The sequence below is a fragment of the Prionailurus viverrinus genome, chromosome A3 (genome assembly GCF_022837055.1).
Source record: "Prionailurus viverrinus isolate Anna chromosome A3, UM_Priviv_1.0, whole genome shotgun sequence".
Classification (NCBI taxonomy): Eukaryota; Metazoa; Chordata; class Mammalia; order Carnivora; family Felidae; genus Prionailurus; species Prionailurus viverrinus.
This window is the reverse complement of record NC_062563.1, coordinates 42255990-42273653: the sequence shown is the minus strand read 5'-3', so window position 1 is coordinate 42273653 and position 17664 is coordinate 42255990. Positions and strand designations below refer to the sequence as shown.

The 17664-nt window shown below is 40.8% G+C and overlaps 1 protein-coding gene across 3 annotated transcripts; it reads right to left on the bottom strand.

Moving 5' to 3' along the window:
• Positions 1-5669: 5669 nt before the first annotated feature.
• On the bottom strand, positions 5670-17375 carry SNRPB2 (small nuclear ribonucleoprotein polypeptide B2). Of its 3 annotated transcripts, XM_047854212.1 has the most exons (8): positions 17305-17320; positions 16875-16988; positions 15714-15803; positions 15216-15388; positions 10492-10632; positions 7994-8044; positions 6489-6577; positions 5670-6038 (listed from the first exon to the last, which is right to left on the bottom strand). In XM_047854212.1, the coding sequence occupies exons 3-8, from the start codon at positions 15775-15777 to the stop codon at positions 5879-5881; spliced, it is 678 nt and encodes a 225-aa protein (XP_047710168.1). In that variant the 5' UTR covers positions 15778-15803; positions 16875-16988; positions 17305-17320; the 3' UTR covers positions 5670-5878. The 3 variants fall into 3 exon arrangements, with proteins under 3 accessions (XP_047710168.1, XP_047710167.1, XP_047710169.1); XM_047854211.1 differs by lacking the exon at positions 16875-16988 and having other exon boundaries at positions 17305-17375; XM_047854213.1 differs by lacking the exons at positions 16875-16988; positions 17305-17320 and adding an exon at positions 16699-16850.
• Between the last annotated feature and the right edge of the window lie 289 nt (positions 17376-17664).

Here is a 17664-nt window from a genome sequence, read left to right as displayed (position 1 = left end):
GACTGTGTCCAGAGCTGTCTCCATTCATCCACTGTCACATTAGAATGGAGATGTTACATTCCTCATTTCCTGTTTTACTTCGAGGAAAGGATGAGTTAGAAATCATTTCTGAAAGCAGACTGCCAGGGCACTTTTCCTTCCTATAATCTAGGGGCCTAAGAGGGTCTCTGGGAAAACTAAAGCATTGATTAAATCTTCTTAATCCCGATCGGGCAGCTGTTTTCCAGACCGTTACAGTCTCAAGCCAGCCCTCAACAGGAGAGTTAAAAGACAATTGCCATTTAAGAGGCACTTAACAGAAATGGGGGCTGCACAAACTCAGATTGCTGCACCGTGAACAAGCCGCCGCAAAGCGGAGGGAAACGTTGAATAAAGCCACAACCAAGCTATCACAACAACTTAGCAAACCAAGACTGATGCTAACACAAAGCCATTATTGGCTATTCGAAGGTTAGAGAAGTAAAGAAAAGAGATGTCAAGCCTGCTGAGTGCATACTGGGTAGGCCTGAGATGTCCTAGCATTCTGTAGTGGGCAGAGATGGGATGGAAATCGCAGTTTTGCTTGCACATGGGAAGTTAAACTTACAATAACTCAGCGGTCAGTTGTACCTGGAGGCACGCTCAAGGCGCACAGATACCCAGGGTCCGGAGACGTGATCTGTCCTGAGCGTGCTTACTTTCTTTGGATTTTCAGATGTATTCTCTGAGCATTTAATCCCCAGATGACATTCTCCTGCTTTAGTTACTAAATTAGTTCTCAACCTGGAGTTCTTAAAATGGAGGCTCTGGCTGCTTCAAGGTCTAAAAATAGGCTTGGGTGGTGGATAGGGTGGAAGCCGCTTCTTTGCTGTGACCTACAAGGCCCTGGATGATCTGGGCCCTCAGCCCCCCTGAAGTCACTCCCTGTCACTCTCTCCCTTGCTGGCTCTGTTCCGGCCACACCAGCTGCTCTGTCTTTTGAAAGTGCAAAGCTCATGTCTACTTCAGACCCTGCTGAGCTTATGGCCGGAGGAGCTTTCCCTCCACATATGGGCACTCGGGTCTCTGGACAATATGTCTCCTCACAGAGACCAGTTTCACAAAGCCATTCTTTTCATTCTCCAACCCAATCAGTCCATCATGCGACTGTGGTACGTTCTCATCACTTACCACTACCTGACATGCCTTGTCTATTCACGTGATGGCACTTGTTCCCCAGATACCACAATGAAAGTTCCTGGAAGTGGGGACCTTGTCTATCTTGCCCATTGCTCCATCATTAGCACCCAGAAAAATCCTCGGTACTCAAAAATAGGTATTCATTGAATGAATGCATGACCTTCCTGAAATTGTATGCTTTTATTTTTGTTTTTCCTGGGGAAAGCCCTTCGGTTTTATTACATTTCAAAAGAGGTTCGGGGCGTCTGGGTGTCTCAGTCAGTTAACCGTCTGACTCTTGGTTTCCGCTCAGGTCATGATCTCACTGTTTCGTGGGTTTGAGCCCCATGTCGGGCTCTGCGCTGACAGTGTGGAACCTGTTTGGGATTCTCTCTCTCCCTCTCTCTGCTCCTCCCCCACGCACACTGTCTCTGTCTCTCTCTCAAAATAAATAAAGAAAAAAACCAAAAGAGGTTCACAGGATGCTTTTGTAGTATTTTGGAGCCCCTAAAGGCAGAGAAATATTGAATTATTTTAATAAAAGTAAAGGAGAATTAGATCAAGCCCTTGAATGAGATTTTCTGTAGTTTCCATCCTGTTGGAGTTTTTGTTTATTGGTTTTTTAATTGAGTTGCATTAATGGTAAAAATAGGGGTGCCTGGGTGGCTCAGTTAGATAAGCATCTGACTCTTGATCTCAGCTCAGGTCACAATCTCCTCATTCATAGCACCCAAAAATTAAGACTCACTGAGTAAATTAGCACAGAGACTCTGGGGTTTTGCCACCAAAGCATGGTTCCCAGACTGGCACCTTCAGCATTGTGTTACAAAGCCCCTCAGACCCCACTCCGGTCCTGCCAGATCAATGTACAGCTTAACAAGCCTCACAAGTGACTTGGAGAAACATGAAAGTTTGAGAAGTACTGCTCAAGGGCAAATCAATTACAGCACAAATTTTAAGCCAGGGCTTCACATTCCTCATCAGATATTTGCTGGATACAATATTTCCAAGGGATAAAATATTTGCTAAATAACCACACAGAAAATACTTCAAGCTTTAAAGTTAAAAAACATGAGCATCTTACAACTTTCCAGTTTTTACCCTATCTTCTACTTATCAATATGCTTCTTTTGAAAAATACAATTTGAACTAATGATCTAATCATTACAACCTACTTCATAAAGGTAGAAATCTGCTTTGTTCGTTCTTAGCTCACGTTGGAATCACTCAGGGCCCTTAAAAATATTGATGACTGGGTTTCATGCACAGAAATTGGGATTTAATTGATATGGGGTGTAGATTAGGCATCAGCATTTGGAAATGTTTCCTGGATGATTCGGATATGCAGTCAAAGTTGAAAATTAACCTTGAAGTTTAGACCCACATCAGCCGGGCACATCTACTTCCTCCCAAACTCCTGGCAACTCCCACAGATGGCAAGGGAAGGAAGGGCAGAAGATCCCAGCTTGATCAAATCAGCTTCAAAGTATAGTTGGCTCCTTTTTTCTTCCCCTTCTTCCCTCTTGCTTACCAGAGTTTGGCTACATTTGGGGAGATTTAAGCAAATAAGTAAATGCATGGAGGTTAATGGGAGGAGAGAAAGAGGTACAAATAAGGAGAGGGGGAAGCCCAGAATAAACTTGGAGTTGCTGGACTGCAAATAGAGGTACTACTGTAAATTCATTTTTAATATTGTATAGATATATTGTATAGCTAATATTGTACAGACATAGCTATAGCTATAGCTAATATTGTATAGATACAGCTGAAATTAATCTCTACATACAATTAAAATCATGAAAGATTACACACAGGCTGAGGAACAGACAAGAGACTGAAGAGACACAATTACATATCACATGATCCTGGTTGGAATCTTGGGTCATTTTGGGGACATCAGGAAAATGTGGATCAGATGGGATACTGGATTTCCTGATCTTGCTGGTCATACAGTAGTTTTGTAGCTGGGTGGTCTTGTACTTATGAAATACACAGAAGTGTTAAGGGGTAACAAGGAGTCAAGGTAGCACACTCCTAAATGGTTCAGGTATGTTTATGGGAGCCGTGTACTATTTCTGCAATTTTTATATAAATTGGAAATTATATCAAAATAAAAAGCTTTTGAAAGTAATCAGATGTCACTCCTGCACTCAAAATCTTCTGACAGAACGTGTCCACACAGACTTGCATGTAAATGTTCATAAGCTTTTATTTCTAGCAGCCCCAAATTAAAAAGAACCCAAAGCCCATTCACTGGTAGAACTGCTGATGCACGCAATGGAGATGAACTTCAAAAGCATTGTAGACAGGGCACAATTTTAGTGATACAAAGCAAATCAGTGGTTGCCTATGGTCAGGGATGGGGCTGGGGGCTGGGGAATAGATCAACTGCAAAGGGGCAAAGGGAGCCTTTGTTTACGAGGGGTGACAGAATCCTCTGTATCTTATCACACAACTGTATACAATTGTCAAAACTCATCAAACTGGGTCACTCCTCAAAACTCATTAGAAATGGGTGAATTTTAGTGTCTGTAAATAACTCAATTAAAAAAAATCTGAGTTCCCCATTTCATAGTTTGAGACCTTAAAAAGTCCTACATATTCCCCTTACTCTCACCTCACTCCAGCCAGCTTGACCTTTCTACTTTCTCTCATACAGACACTCAAAGCAGGGGCCATCTGTGAAACCTTTTCTGAGACAAGATAAGGACAGTCACAGAGAATAAGGAGTTAGAAATTAGTAGCAATTGGCATTGCTCTAACAACCAGAAGTATGGTCTTATCTAGTAATTCATTGTTCGTACATTTTATAAAGGTACATGAACTTGACAACTAAGTTAAAGTTATTCAAATAAGAGTTAGATTCTAAATGTAGCCGCTTTAAGAATAAAAACGATTTTCCTTTTTCCTCCTTATGTACGCACAAGAGTGATGGGATAAAAACCTACATGTCTAAAAGCAGACTTCCCGTAAGTATACAAATTCTAACTTTTGTTCAGGGAAATAGTGAGAAACACACACAAAAAAAATCAAGTGTCACTTTAATGGTGCTATATGTGCAAAAAATCGTTCACTTTTAAAGATGCCCATGGTTCTACTAGCAGGGGACTGAATCATAACCCTAGGTATGAATCAAAAGCTAAAGAAAATGACCTTTGCTATTAAAGAATTAAAAACTGGTGTTTGAGAATTACGAGGTATCAAGATTAGAACTGGCAACCCTTTACAAGTCAGCCCACGTGTCTTAAAAAATATTATAGAGGGGGGCGCCTGGGTGGCGCAGTCGGTTAAGCGTCCGACTTCAGCCAGGTCACGATCTTGCGGTCTGCGAGTTCGAGCCCCGCGTCAGGCTCTGGGCTGATGGCTCAGAGCCTGGAGCCTGTTTCTGATTCTGTGTCTCCCTCTCTCTCTGCCCCTCCCCCGTTCATGCTCTGTCTCTCTCTGTCCCAAAAGTGAATAAACGTTGAAAAAAAAAAAAATTTAAAAAAAAAAAAAAAAAAAATATTATAGAGGGGCGCCTGGGTGGCGCAGTCGGTTAAGCGTCCGACTTCAGCCAGGTCACGATCTCGCGGTCCGTGAGTTCGAGCCCCGCGTCGGGCTCTGGGCTGATGGCTCAGAGCCTGGAGCCTGTTTCCGATTCTGTGTCTCCCTCTCTCTCTGCTCCTCCCCCGTTCATGCTCTGTCTCTCTCCGTCCCAAAAATAAATAAACGTTGAAAAAAAAAAAAATTAAAAAAAAAAAAAATATTATAGATTGCAACTTCTTTCCCTTGGAGGTCTTTCAATGAAGAGGTTAGATTATTAGCCAAGCAGGTATTCCTTCAGAACAATTCCACATCAAGAGGATGAGAACATAAAATGAGAAGTTCGAAGACAGCATTCCCTTTCCCTCTCTCTTCCTGGAAAACATAAGTACAGTTACTCCGAAATGACCTTTATTCAATTAAATGCTGAATGAAAAGCTTTGTGAAATGCCTACTAACCGCAAAAAAAACAAAAAACAAAAAAAAAAAACAAAAAAAAAAAAAACCAATGCTCATTTATTTGAAGAGCACAAACTTCAAATTTAGACCCTGCCCAGGTCTCATTTTCTTCTAACACCCAGGGCAAAATTTTTTTTTTAGTCTATTGAGACCGAGAGAGAATCCCAAGCAAGTTCTGTGCTGTCAGTCGCAGAGCCTGACACAGGGCTCGAGCTTATGAATGATGAGATTGTGACCTGAGCCGAGATCAAGAGTCAGATGCTTATCTAACTGAGCCACCCAGGCACCCCTATTTTTACCATTAATGCAACTCAATTAAAAAAACCAATAAACTAACAAAAACTCCAGCAGGATGGAAACTACAGAAAATCTCATTCAAGGGCTTGATCTAATTCTCCTTTACTTTTATTAAAATGATTCAATATTTCCCTGCCATTAGCTGCCCCAAAATACTACGAAAGCATCCTATGACAGGTTTATACACCGTAAGATGTGTTCTAAACTAGCGTAGGCATTTGCTGACAGGACAGTGAAATGAATGAAACGTTATGTATAGAGTACAAATAATAGTTTATTGTACAAAATTAAGGCCTTCATATTTCATAGTTCACCAGGCTAAACAAAGACCAGCTATTTAAATCATTCACCAAAATTTCACTTTCACTCCCCCTCACCCCCAACTATTAAAATGGGCTGACCAAATGTTATCAAAACAAACACTATAAATAACACCAAGTCCCTTAAAGACAACTATCCCATGTTATTTCTTGGCATAGGTGATCTTCATGGCATGGGAAGGTGTGATTTTAAATCCCTGTAAAGCATCCCTGGCGGCTCCAGCCTGTCCGTCATTTTCAAATTCAACAAAAGCAATGTCATGCCTTCCAGGTACCAAACGTACTTCCTTGAAACCAGGAAATCTGTAAAAGGAGAAACAATTTACATAAATGCTATCAAATACATAAATGTCTGTTCTGTGTTTAAATTTGCTAAGCAACTTCCTAATACTGGTCTAGGAAACGTAACATGACCACCAGAATCCTGAGTAGGTTGAAAAAGTCTAAAATATAATTAGGAATATGGTGAAAGAAGGGTCGGTATAACGTAAGCTAATTCTATTCTTGTCATTGTATCAAGGCTTGGTTTCCTGCTTTACTCATCAATTAGAATTAGTAATTCAAACATCAGAGGTACTTCAGCTTTACATATGCTCACTCTGCAGACAGACTTCAATTCAGGATTAATCCCCAACCAAATCTGTGACCCTGGAAGTACTGCTGTGTGATACATAAATGGATTCAACCCACGGAAGCGCTCCACATCCTGTTAGGAGGATTTCAGAACACACACTGGTTTGTGAAGAGACTTACTGATTAAACAACATGGATAACATCATCTCATTCGTTTCTTCCGGTAAATTATTAAGGAATAAAATATAGTTTGGAGGGTAATCAGGGACCTATTACAAAGAAAAAAGCAAAGTTAGCTTTCAGTATGAAAAGCATAGTACGCCATTTAGCTCTCACATTAAAATCTAAACTTCAGAGAGCTACGTTCCAGTTTATTAAGGAACACGAAATCGTAGCACTACATCAAACACTAAAGCTGAAAAACAAGGACACCATGCAAATAAACATAAACCTAACAGCAACTAAGGAGGCGTTCAAGTCACTTTATGCAAATTTGGATGACTGCAAATCTCATTACGTTTTAAGAATTTAATAGTACTGAAAACAATGTTTCAGTTGTAATGGGAGGACTCTGCCATCTGGATTACATAGTTGAAAGACCCTAACTAGAAAGGCAGCAATGCCCCCCATCTTCAGCTGGTTACCCGAGGAACAACACTCAGATACTCAATCTTCTGCATTATTTACAACCTCCCAGCGTTTAAGAAACTCTGGAACTACCGCTTAGGGCCACGACTGGGTGACAATGTTTTCTGCGAGTAAATGAGACCTACAGAGCATCTACTTCCATCCAAGTAAGTAGAAACAAACACCATTGTTAGATATTAAACTAATTCTCTGGCACCCCGACCTGGGGTTATGAGGACCTAGAGACAGGATCATCTTGTACCTGAGAGCCTATTTGTCTTCAGACTACTTTCATTTAGAGAAGACATGATGAGTAAAGAACAACTTAAGGCTTAGAGAATGAAGTACTGGCATTTGTAAACTGTACTATAATTGCCGAAAGACTTCAAAGAAGAGAAGTAGATAATATAGGAAGATGTACACAACTTAAAGTCAGAGAAGGAAAGCTCAGAGATGCAAGGAATTCTCTGGATTTAAGGATCTTGTCAGACCTGAGCATCCAAGGAACCAAAGAGAAAACCATTAGTATATAATTGAAGCTTTCTCTTTGAGGCCTCCAGCAGGGAGATTTGCTAAAAGGTTTCTAAAACATCTATACAAAGGGACATGTATTTGTTCTCAGAAGAGCGAGCAAGGGTAATCGTAAACAACTTTGCTCTATTAGAAAAGATGGTTTAGTGTTTCAGGCAACTAGTATGGAAAGAGAGCCTGTCACCTGACCAATTCCCGCAAGCTGTGTGTCTGTAAAGCCCTGGGCTTCAGATGTACTGTGGAGAAAACACAAATGCTTGCTCCCAGCCTTCGCAGAGTTTAAAATCTGTCATTTTGATTCCATCACTGAATCATTATGGAAAGCAAAGAATAAAGTCAGGTTTCATTTTCTCTCCCTTAAAATAACTAAAATGTTTTGAGGAGTGAGTTTCTATATTAAAGTGCTATATAATTTAATGTTTCGTAGAGGAATTATTTTCAGTTTCTGGAGACATGCAAGTTGTGTATTATCGTAGTGGTTTATAATTTTATTTTAAAGAGCAAGCACCACATGGGAAAAATATTACCTGAGGATTTGGTGTTGAATTTCCTTGGGTATTTGCTGCATTTGGTGTTCCCTAAACAAAACAAAGAGAAAACAGTTATAACTTCCAATCACGTATAACTGGGTGGCTCAGACAGTGAAGTGTTCTAACTCTTGATTTAGGCTCAGGTCGTGATCTCATGGTTGTGGGATCGAGCCCCATATGGGGTTCCATGTGGACAGTGCAGAGCCTGCTTAGGATTCTTTCTCTCCCCCTGGCCCTCCCCCACTCGCACACGCTCTACCTCAAAATAAACTTAAAAAATTTTTCCAATCGCTCTAAAAAAGAGTTTATAATTTTAATTACTGCATAAAGTTAACGTTAGTTTTTAAAAGACCACCTACTAAATGGGAGAAGACATTTGCAAATGACATATCCAATAAAGGGTTAAGTATTCAAAATATATTAAGAACTGATAAAACTCAACACCCAAAAAACAATCCAACTAAAAAATGGGCAGAACACATGAACAGACATTTCTCTAAGGACATAGAGAAAGCCAACAGATAAATGAAAAGATGTTCAACATCACTCATCTCCAGGGAAACGAAATCAAAACTACAATGATATAACACTTCATATCTGTCAGAATGGCTAAAATCGGAAACACAAGAAACCACAAGTGTTGGTGAGGATGTGGAAAAAAAGGAACCCTCGTGCACTGTTGGTGGGAATTCAAACTATGGAGGTTCCTCAAAAAATTAAATCCAGTAATTGCACTACTGAATATTTATCCAAAGAATACAAAAACACTAATTCCAAAGGATAGATGCACGTCGATGTTTATAGCAGCATTATTTACAAAAGCCAAAAATTATAGAAGCAGCCCAAGTGTCCACCAGTAGATGAATGGATCAAGATGTGGTGTATGGGGGTGCCTGGGTGACTTGGTCGGTTAAGCGCTGGACTTTGGCTCCGGTCATGATCTCATGGTTCATAGGTTCGAGCCCTGCATCAGGCTCTGTGCTAACGGCTCAGAGCCTGGAACTGGCTTCAGATTCTGTGTCTCCCTCTCTCTCTGCCCCTTCCTGGCTCATGCTCTGTCTCTCTCTCTTTCTCGAAAATAAATGAACATTAAAAAAAAAAGATGTGGTATATGTGTATACAGATATATATATGTATGTATATGTATACATATATACACACAATGGAACATTATTCAGCCATAAAAAAAATGAAATCTTGCCATTTGCAATGACAGGGATGGAGCTAGACTGTATAATGCTAAGTGAAAGAAGTCAGAGAAAAAGAAATACCATACAATTTTACCCATGTGAAATTGCAGAAACAACAAAACAAATGAACAAAGGTTAAAAAAAAAAAAAAAAAAGAGACAAACCAAGAAACAGACCCTTAACTACGGACAACAGACTTGGTGGTTGCCAGAGGGTGGTGGCTGAGGGGGATGGGTGAAATAGAGGCAGAGGATTAAGAATACACTCCTCACTTATCATGATGAGCACTAACATATAGAATTGTTGGACCACTATACTGTACACCTGAACTAAGAACACTTATGTTAAAATTTGAAAACTTAAACCCATTAACTTAAAAAGATTTCTTATTCCATTTTAAGAACTGCCACCTTAACTGACTAAAACTAACTCATCAGTTAATTTTGAAAGATCTAGTCCTAAATTTTAAGGACTATATCATAAAATTTAACCTCTAACCTTTAAGATTATAAAATAATTCATTAAAATTACATATTTATAATATGTAAATATAAAATTACTGAGAAATATATATGGAGAAACCAAGAACCTGTCTTCCTTAATTTTTTTTTACTTTATTTTGAAAGAGAAAGTGCAAACAGGGTAGGGGCAGAGAGAGGGAGAGAGAAATCCCAAGCAGGCTCCACACTGTCAGTGCACAGCCTGATGTGGATTCCATCCCACAAACTGTGACATCATGAACTGAGCCAAAATCAAGAGTCAGACACTTAACTGACTGAGCCACTCAGGTGCCCCTCTTAATTTTTTTTTTTAAAGCAAGTACACAAAAGTCGACCATTATACTTCGTGAAACTGATTTCTAATCACTTTCAATCCAAAAGTAACTACTTTTATTTGGTATTTTAAATTAGATTTATAATTTCCAAATTGTTTAAGGAAAGCAGTTTTGTGTGGCATACTCAAGATTAAAGATAGTATCCACAGTATTATTTACGGGCAGAAGTTGAGAAATAAGCCAATAGATATTAACAGATTTTGAAGAACGATGGAACTGGATGCCAAATTCAAACAAAACTGTTTCATATAAATCTGCAGATGTACAGGTTTATGTTTTAATTTGGTGCTTAAACATAAGTCTTGGAATCCTATAAGAACTCAACCATTCCAGCTTCTTAAAAGTCCACCTTGAAACACACATAGGCACAAACATACACACACGCCTCAGAGACCCTCCCGTAAGTGGAACACGGACCCCTCCATCAAGTCTGCAGCACCAGCCGACCCAGGAGCTTTGGTCTGTCTTACCTGGCCAGGTTTTTTGTTGGCAGTTGTCGCAGTCTGTTCCACTGTTTTTGCTTTTTTCTTTTCCTTCTTCTTTTCTTTGTCGGCAAAAGTGCCACGCATTTTAGATATTATATCAGAATCTGTTTTTGCATACTGGATTCGCTGTTTTAATTATGTGGAGACAGGTTACTTTCAATTACGCTGAAGGCTGTTTACACTACTCGTTAATATTTCAAATTTCATTACACAAATACACTACATGCTAGTTTGTAACACATCCCTAAGGAAATCTAACACACACCCAGTGAAAATAAATTGTGGTCTATGATTCACAATTTTTAGACAAAGTCAGACTCAACTAGGTTTATCAGAAGAAAACCCACACATTTTCATATGGGAATAACAGAACTTTGCAATATCTGCACCACTGCTTCTCTCCATTTCATAATACAGAAAAGTGCATTGGAAAGTTGTCTGCTGCTTAGCAGGGAGTCTCAATATAAGGGTCGAGCTGTGTCAATTAGCTGTAGAATGTGTCATATGGAATTTGAGATTTTCAAAGTTAAGTACTAAAGATTGAGAAGAATTTCCCTTTGAATCCAATCTGCTATTTTTATATATTTTTTAATATTTTTATACATTTTTTAAGTTTATTTAATCATTTTGAGAAAGAGAGCAAGCACAGGAGGAGCAGAGAGGGAGAGAGAGAATCCCAAGCAGGCTGCATACTGTCAGCACAGAGCCCGATGTGGGGCTCAAACCCATGAAACCGTTGCGATCATAACCTGAGCTGAATTAAGAGTCGGACACTTAACCTACTGAGCCACCCAGGTGCCCTGATCTATTATTTTTCAACAAAATGACCAATAGCGGCATCAACTTAAACTGTAAAATGCTTTTAAAAGAAACAAAGGATGGCATCGCAACTAGGCACCCAGGCCACCTGCTCCTTCTTACTATGCCCGAGCCAGCAGGGACATGCTACTGAGACAGCAGGCAGGCATTTAAAAACACCGGTCTAGGAGAGCATTTTGTAAACATTAATGTACTTTCCAACTACCTTGAGTGCTTGTAAGACTGCAGATTCTGATGCAGTAGGTCTGAGTGAGGCCTGAGATCCTGTACTTGTTCGAAGCACAAAGTGGACGGTGGGGCCCACACTTCGAGTAGCACGGCCGTGGCCTAGAGCATTACCACACAGCTAGATTCAATCAGCCATCCCAAAATTGGTGCTAGGAGTTACAACTATTTTCTAGGGTGCATCTATCTGCAAACGGCAACTTCCACTTCAAGGAAACCTTTCTTCTCTGTAGCTGAATGAGCTGAAACAAGTTCTCTGACCATATCCAAACACAAGAGTCCTACAAATTACTATCTAAATTTGCCTTATAGAGTAAGAATTTAATCTCAGTCCGCAGGGAAACCAGAGACCTTCTAAAGTATCATGGGTTTAAAGGAGGAAATTTGTCAAAATCAAAAGCAAGTCTGTCTTTTCTTTACCTCAGCTAGAGATGAGTATACTGGGGCAGCAAGAGGAGAGCATGCCTACCCTCACCTTAGTATTCAGTACTTTCTCTGGCTGCTCCCGGCTGCTGCAGCACAGGGTTTCTAAGTGGTCTTATCTCTGCAAACAACTGTGGTTTTGCATGGCATCATCTAACCAGAAGGAACAGACTTAAACTAACGCTGACTTAGTCCCAAGGACTCCCTCTCATCTGCCCTAGTTCTTCAACCTTCTCCCTGACCTGAACAGATCTTGGGTGATCTTGTGTCTATCCTTATGACACAGTCACCTGTGAAAATCTCTGACCTCAGCCACCATTCTTAGCTGCCTGGTCTACACTAGTGATTCTCACATCAGAGGTGATTTTGCCCACAGGAGAAGGCTGGTGCTACCGAATGGAGACACTGTGGGTCGCCATGCTACTGGCGTGTAGTAGATAGGGGCCAGGGATGCTGTTAAACACTCTGCAATCAACAAGACAGCCCACCACGACAAGAGTTACTCAGTTCAAAAGGGCCAATGCTGGAAAACTCTGGTCTAGACTAAATACCCATTAGCGATAAAAGCAGTACACCCAGAGCTTAGAGAAGGGGCAAGTTTTACATTTATGCTAAAGGTTTCATAACAGAAGCCACTTAGGAAGATGGTTCTTCTGTTTTTGGCATTAAATAACCAAATATCCTTGAATTAGGGTTATGAGTTCCAAGTTATAGCAAATTTTGTTCATTTCTGATCTGGTACGTTGGGAGTTAAAACAGAAGAGCAACCAAAACCACCTAAATAAACACAAACAAGACAGCGCAAAGAATGTTCTTCTCCCTCTTCCAGGATGCTGGAGATTTGGCAGTATCTGCTACCTTCCTGAAGGCAGAGAATGGAACTCATAAACTACTTTCAATGCACTATCAGTCTACTGGACTTTTTCCATTGATTTAAAATCATTAGTTGCCAAAGTGAAGCCAGTGCCAAACACAGCCATTTCTAGCTTTACTGTATCTGAGTAATAGGCACATGCAACCTTGTCATCTCAACAAAACAGCCTTAAAATCCTCTACAGGATGAAATTGTTCCTCCACATTAATGTAATTTTAGACTTAAACTAAAACTCAGTCTTATGCTCCTGCCAAGTGAGATCTCCATTATGCTATTTCTTCATACGTACTAAGAAAAAAACCCTGGTTTCAGGAAATACCGTTTTATCAAAAAGGAGGTACGTAGGCACAATCCCAGTTTTCTGAGGTGGGCTTTTCCACACAGATGATGCCCATCAGATACGAAGTGATGGGAGAAAGGGAACTTGATAGAAAAGGAAAACTTGGCTCCAGTAACAAAAAGTGCCCACTCCTGAATTAAACAGCATGCTACATAAAGGCCCTCAAACTACAGACCACAGCCAACACCACCTGTTTTTGTAAATTAGGTGTTTTGGAAGAGAACCACATTCATTCACTGGCATACCATCTATGGCTGCTTTTCCTGCTATGAAGGCAGAGTTAAATAGCTGCTGGGGGCGCCTGGGTGGCTCAGCTGGTTAAGCGTCTGACTTTGACTCAAATCATGATCTCCTGGTAAGTTCGAGCCCTGCATTGGGCTCTGCGCTGACAGTTCGCAGCCTGGAGTCTGCTTCAAATTCTGTGTCTCCCTCTCTCTCTCTGCCCCTCCCCTGCTCACACTCGCACTCTCTCTCGCTCTCAAAAAATAAAATAAACGTAAAAAAAAAAAAAAAAAAAAGTTGCTGGAGAGATCATCCAGCCCACAAAGCCTAAAATATTTACTACCTGACCCTTTAGGACAGTGTTCGGATCCCTAGTTTAGAAGAAAAAAAAAAAAAAATCACAATAGTGGGTGTGATTGCACTGCAACTGGTTATATTAATATAACCTAGGTAGGCAACTTCTGTGCCTCATTCTCCATTTCTAAAATAAAGGGATTAGACCAGTAACTGCACTACCGACTATGGGCCAAATCTAGCCCATGGCCTATAAGGACTTTTTTTTTTTTTAAACGGTTTTAAAGGGTTGTTAAATACACCACACACATATACAAGAATATGCAACAGAAACTGTATGTGCATACACCTATAGCCTCAAATATGATCTATTCCTTTATGAAGTTTTTGCTAACCTCTGAATTAGCCCAAAGAATAGCCAATCTGCTTACATCTTACAGGTACTGAAAATGAACACACCGGGCACAGATATAGCCAGTTTATGGCAGAATGATGACCCAGGGCTTTGCAACTCTGGGCCCTGGCTTTCCCCAAGGCCCCTCCCCATCCCAGTCCCAGAAAAAAGCACTCAGAAATCCACACCCAAGGTACTCTGTATTCATTCACACATTTGGAAACCCTTGCTTTATACCCTGTCTCTACTCTAATCCAATCCTCTACCATCCCTTACACCAGCGGCCTGAGTTCCCTTACATCCTCCCAGCCCTCCCACACTCCAATCTTCTTCCAGCAGCTAAACGTGAATCTCAGTATGTCATTCCTTAGTTTAAAACTTTCTACGCATAACTATTTCACTTCTGTTCACTGTTATTCACCAACAAAACCTATGAATTTAAACCTATGATTTTTTCTCAGATCACTGCCTTTTCTAGACTGTCTAGCTTCTGATAGGAGTTATTTCACTATGCTATTTTCTGAAACATCAACTGGATTTCCTTTGACCATGATTTGTTTTATATTATTTTATAAGTTTACAAAGGTTTCTTTTTAACGTTTTGAGCTATTAACTTCTAGTTCTTTCAAGATAAGATTGCCAATACTGCCATTGTTTTTTTTAAACGCTCTACATCTTGGGGCACCTGAGTGGCTCAGTTGGTTAAGCCTCTGAATCTTGATTTCGGTTCAGATCATAATCCCACAGTTCGTGGGTTCCTGAGTTCAAGCCCCACATTGGGCTCTGTGCCGACAGTGTGAAGCCTGTGTGGGATTCTGTCTCCCTTTCTCTCTGCTCCTCCCCCACTCTCTCTCTCTCTCTCTCTCAAAATAAAAGTAAACTTAAAAAAAATAAACACTCTATATCTCATTGTATTTTGTTATTGCCTGTCATAAACTAAGTGAATTACAAACTCTACTACTAATGTGTTTTTATAAACATAAATGTGTAAATAAAATAAACCAAACTTGCTCTAACACATAATTAAGGCAGAAAGAAACACCCAGTTTCATGCATATGTCTATAAACTTAACACACCATCAACAGTGATTATACCCAAAATAATAACATCGCCTTACCATTGGTTTACCATAAAATGGAAATCCTTGTAACTGTCTCAAGGCATTTGTGGATGAACCCAGCTCCTTAAATATAACAAAGGCTTGACCCCTCATCTTCATGGTCTTTAAAGCTACAATATCTACCACGTGGCCAAACTGAGAAAACAGGGCATACAGGGATCTCTTCAATTCTGAGCAAAATTAGAGGGGAAACAAGTTATTTGTGAAAGAAACAATGACAAAATTCTTCATAAAATGACACTGCATCGAGTACCCTCCATCACACATTTATTTATACAAAGTTACACATTTTAGTAAACATATTCCACTTATTTTCCGCCCCTACCTATTTTTGCTTTTAAAAAGCCTTGAAATCCTCACACAAAAAGAAACAAGGCACTGTTGCAGGTACTGACAAAGAGGACTACATGACAAGTTTTGAAGCCGCACAAGTTTTCAGATGCTGGTAATTAAACACGCTTTGGTTGTGAATAAATGTTTTTTTAAAGCACTTACCTTCTTTTTTAATTTTGTCATTCATATTGTTGATATAAATTGTATGATTTGGCCTTATATCCATGTTTGGGGTTAAACGGTCCAAACAGCCTAAGGAGATAGTAAATAATTCGGTTATAAATGGAGAGCGTTAACTCACTGTTGTATGGCATAAGGACATAAGGATTAACATCTCAATTTTCTTTCAATCCCAAGTGCAGAAAATATTAGTTTGTTAGCAGTCTTTAAAACCTCTCCAACACTTGCTAGCCCTTTTCAAACAAACAAATAAACAAACAGTTCTCCAGCTCAAAACTTGATGGAGCACCAGGACCTAGGCAGATTTCAGTAAGATTATTTCAACCAATGCATTTATTTTTATACTTATCTTTCACTTGTGACAAGCAATACAGTTTTTTCATCTGCCTCACGAAATAACTTTAATTTTTAATGAGATTATTTTAGAATTGAGTAGATTTTAAGAAAAATAAAAAAGAAACTAGCAAATGTATGCCCAGTAAAAATCAAGACACAACATTAACAAAGTTTACCAAGCAATACCTCATGGGTGCACTTCAAAAGCACTTCGTACCTATTTATTACTTAATTTATATACACTATCACCAGCTGTCCTGACTCTAAGGTTAATTCTGCCTGAATTGAAATTAGGGAGCTCAGAGAGAGCAGTACTGCGTGATGGTTAAGAGCTCAGACTCTAGCACAGACCACATCTGAATTCAAACCCTATCTATGGTTATCACCAGCTGTTCCTTAATCTCTCGGGTCCATAGCGGTAAAACGGGGCTGGTTTAACATCATTTACCTAGTAAAACTCAGAAGACTGAACGACACATAAACTTCAAGCACCGTTCTGGCACGGGCAGTAAACACTTCAAGTAGCTGTTATTATTAATGGCTATTACAGGTTAAAGGACCTGCCCAAGGTCAGATAGCTAATAAACATCAGGCCGGGCAATTCCTCCTCGCCCTTCTCTTTCACACTCACCTCGCTACTTTACTTTTTACGTTGTTTTCAGGTGCAAACTGTGACCTCGCTTTATTTCCTTGGGTGCCCCCACATATTCCTTCATTTCACAAATTTCAGGCCCACTGCAGGGACCGCACTTAACAGGTGAAAGGTCATGCTTGTCAGGCTTGCGACCCCCGCCCCCCACTCCTTACCCGAAAAAGGGCTCACGTCGTGAAAACGACGAGAAGGAATTGCTCGGTCAAACTTAAAGCAGATCCCTCAGAGGAAAGACTCTCGCAACATTTCATGTAGGCTTTGATGGTGGTCTGCATTAGAGCAAGGGCACCGAGAGTCCAAAAGGGGCTTCCCGCCTCTTCAGCACCGTAGCCCCAGTTAGCGGCCCCGCGATCCCCGATGCCAACCCTTCCCACCGGAGGCAAGGCTCCTAAATTCGGGGTCCTGGCGGGACCAGCGCGTCAGTCTCAAACTCCCCCCGCCCCCTCTGCGAACGCCGAAGCGAACGCGCGCCGGCTCCACCGCTGCGCCCCGTCCACTCCCGGCTCCCACAAGCGGGCGTCGGGCCCAGCGGCGGCCGGTAGCGGGGAGGTCGCAAACGGGCAACGAAAACACGTTCCAACTCACCTGAGGCCTACGCTGCTCCCGCAAAAACCGAAAGCCGGAAACCGAGCCGCTACCGGAAATTACGTTACCACGTGCCTCAATCAAGTGCCGACAAGTCGAGGAGTCGAGCACGGAGTCGATCGATGCCCTGCCGGCTCCTGCGGCGGCAGCTGGGAATCTCTCTGCGCATGCGCACACCTGGGGAGCCGGAAGGGTGTCTAGGGAAGGGGAGAAGTTTGTAGGAACTTCATGGATTAAACTGTAATAGTGGGTAGTGCAGTGAAGGAAAGTCAGTGATTCCTTACCCAGCCACTGCTTTGTGCAGTTTTACCCCATACAACGGTGCCTTTCATCTTTCCAGATCCTATATAATTTTACAGA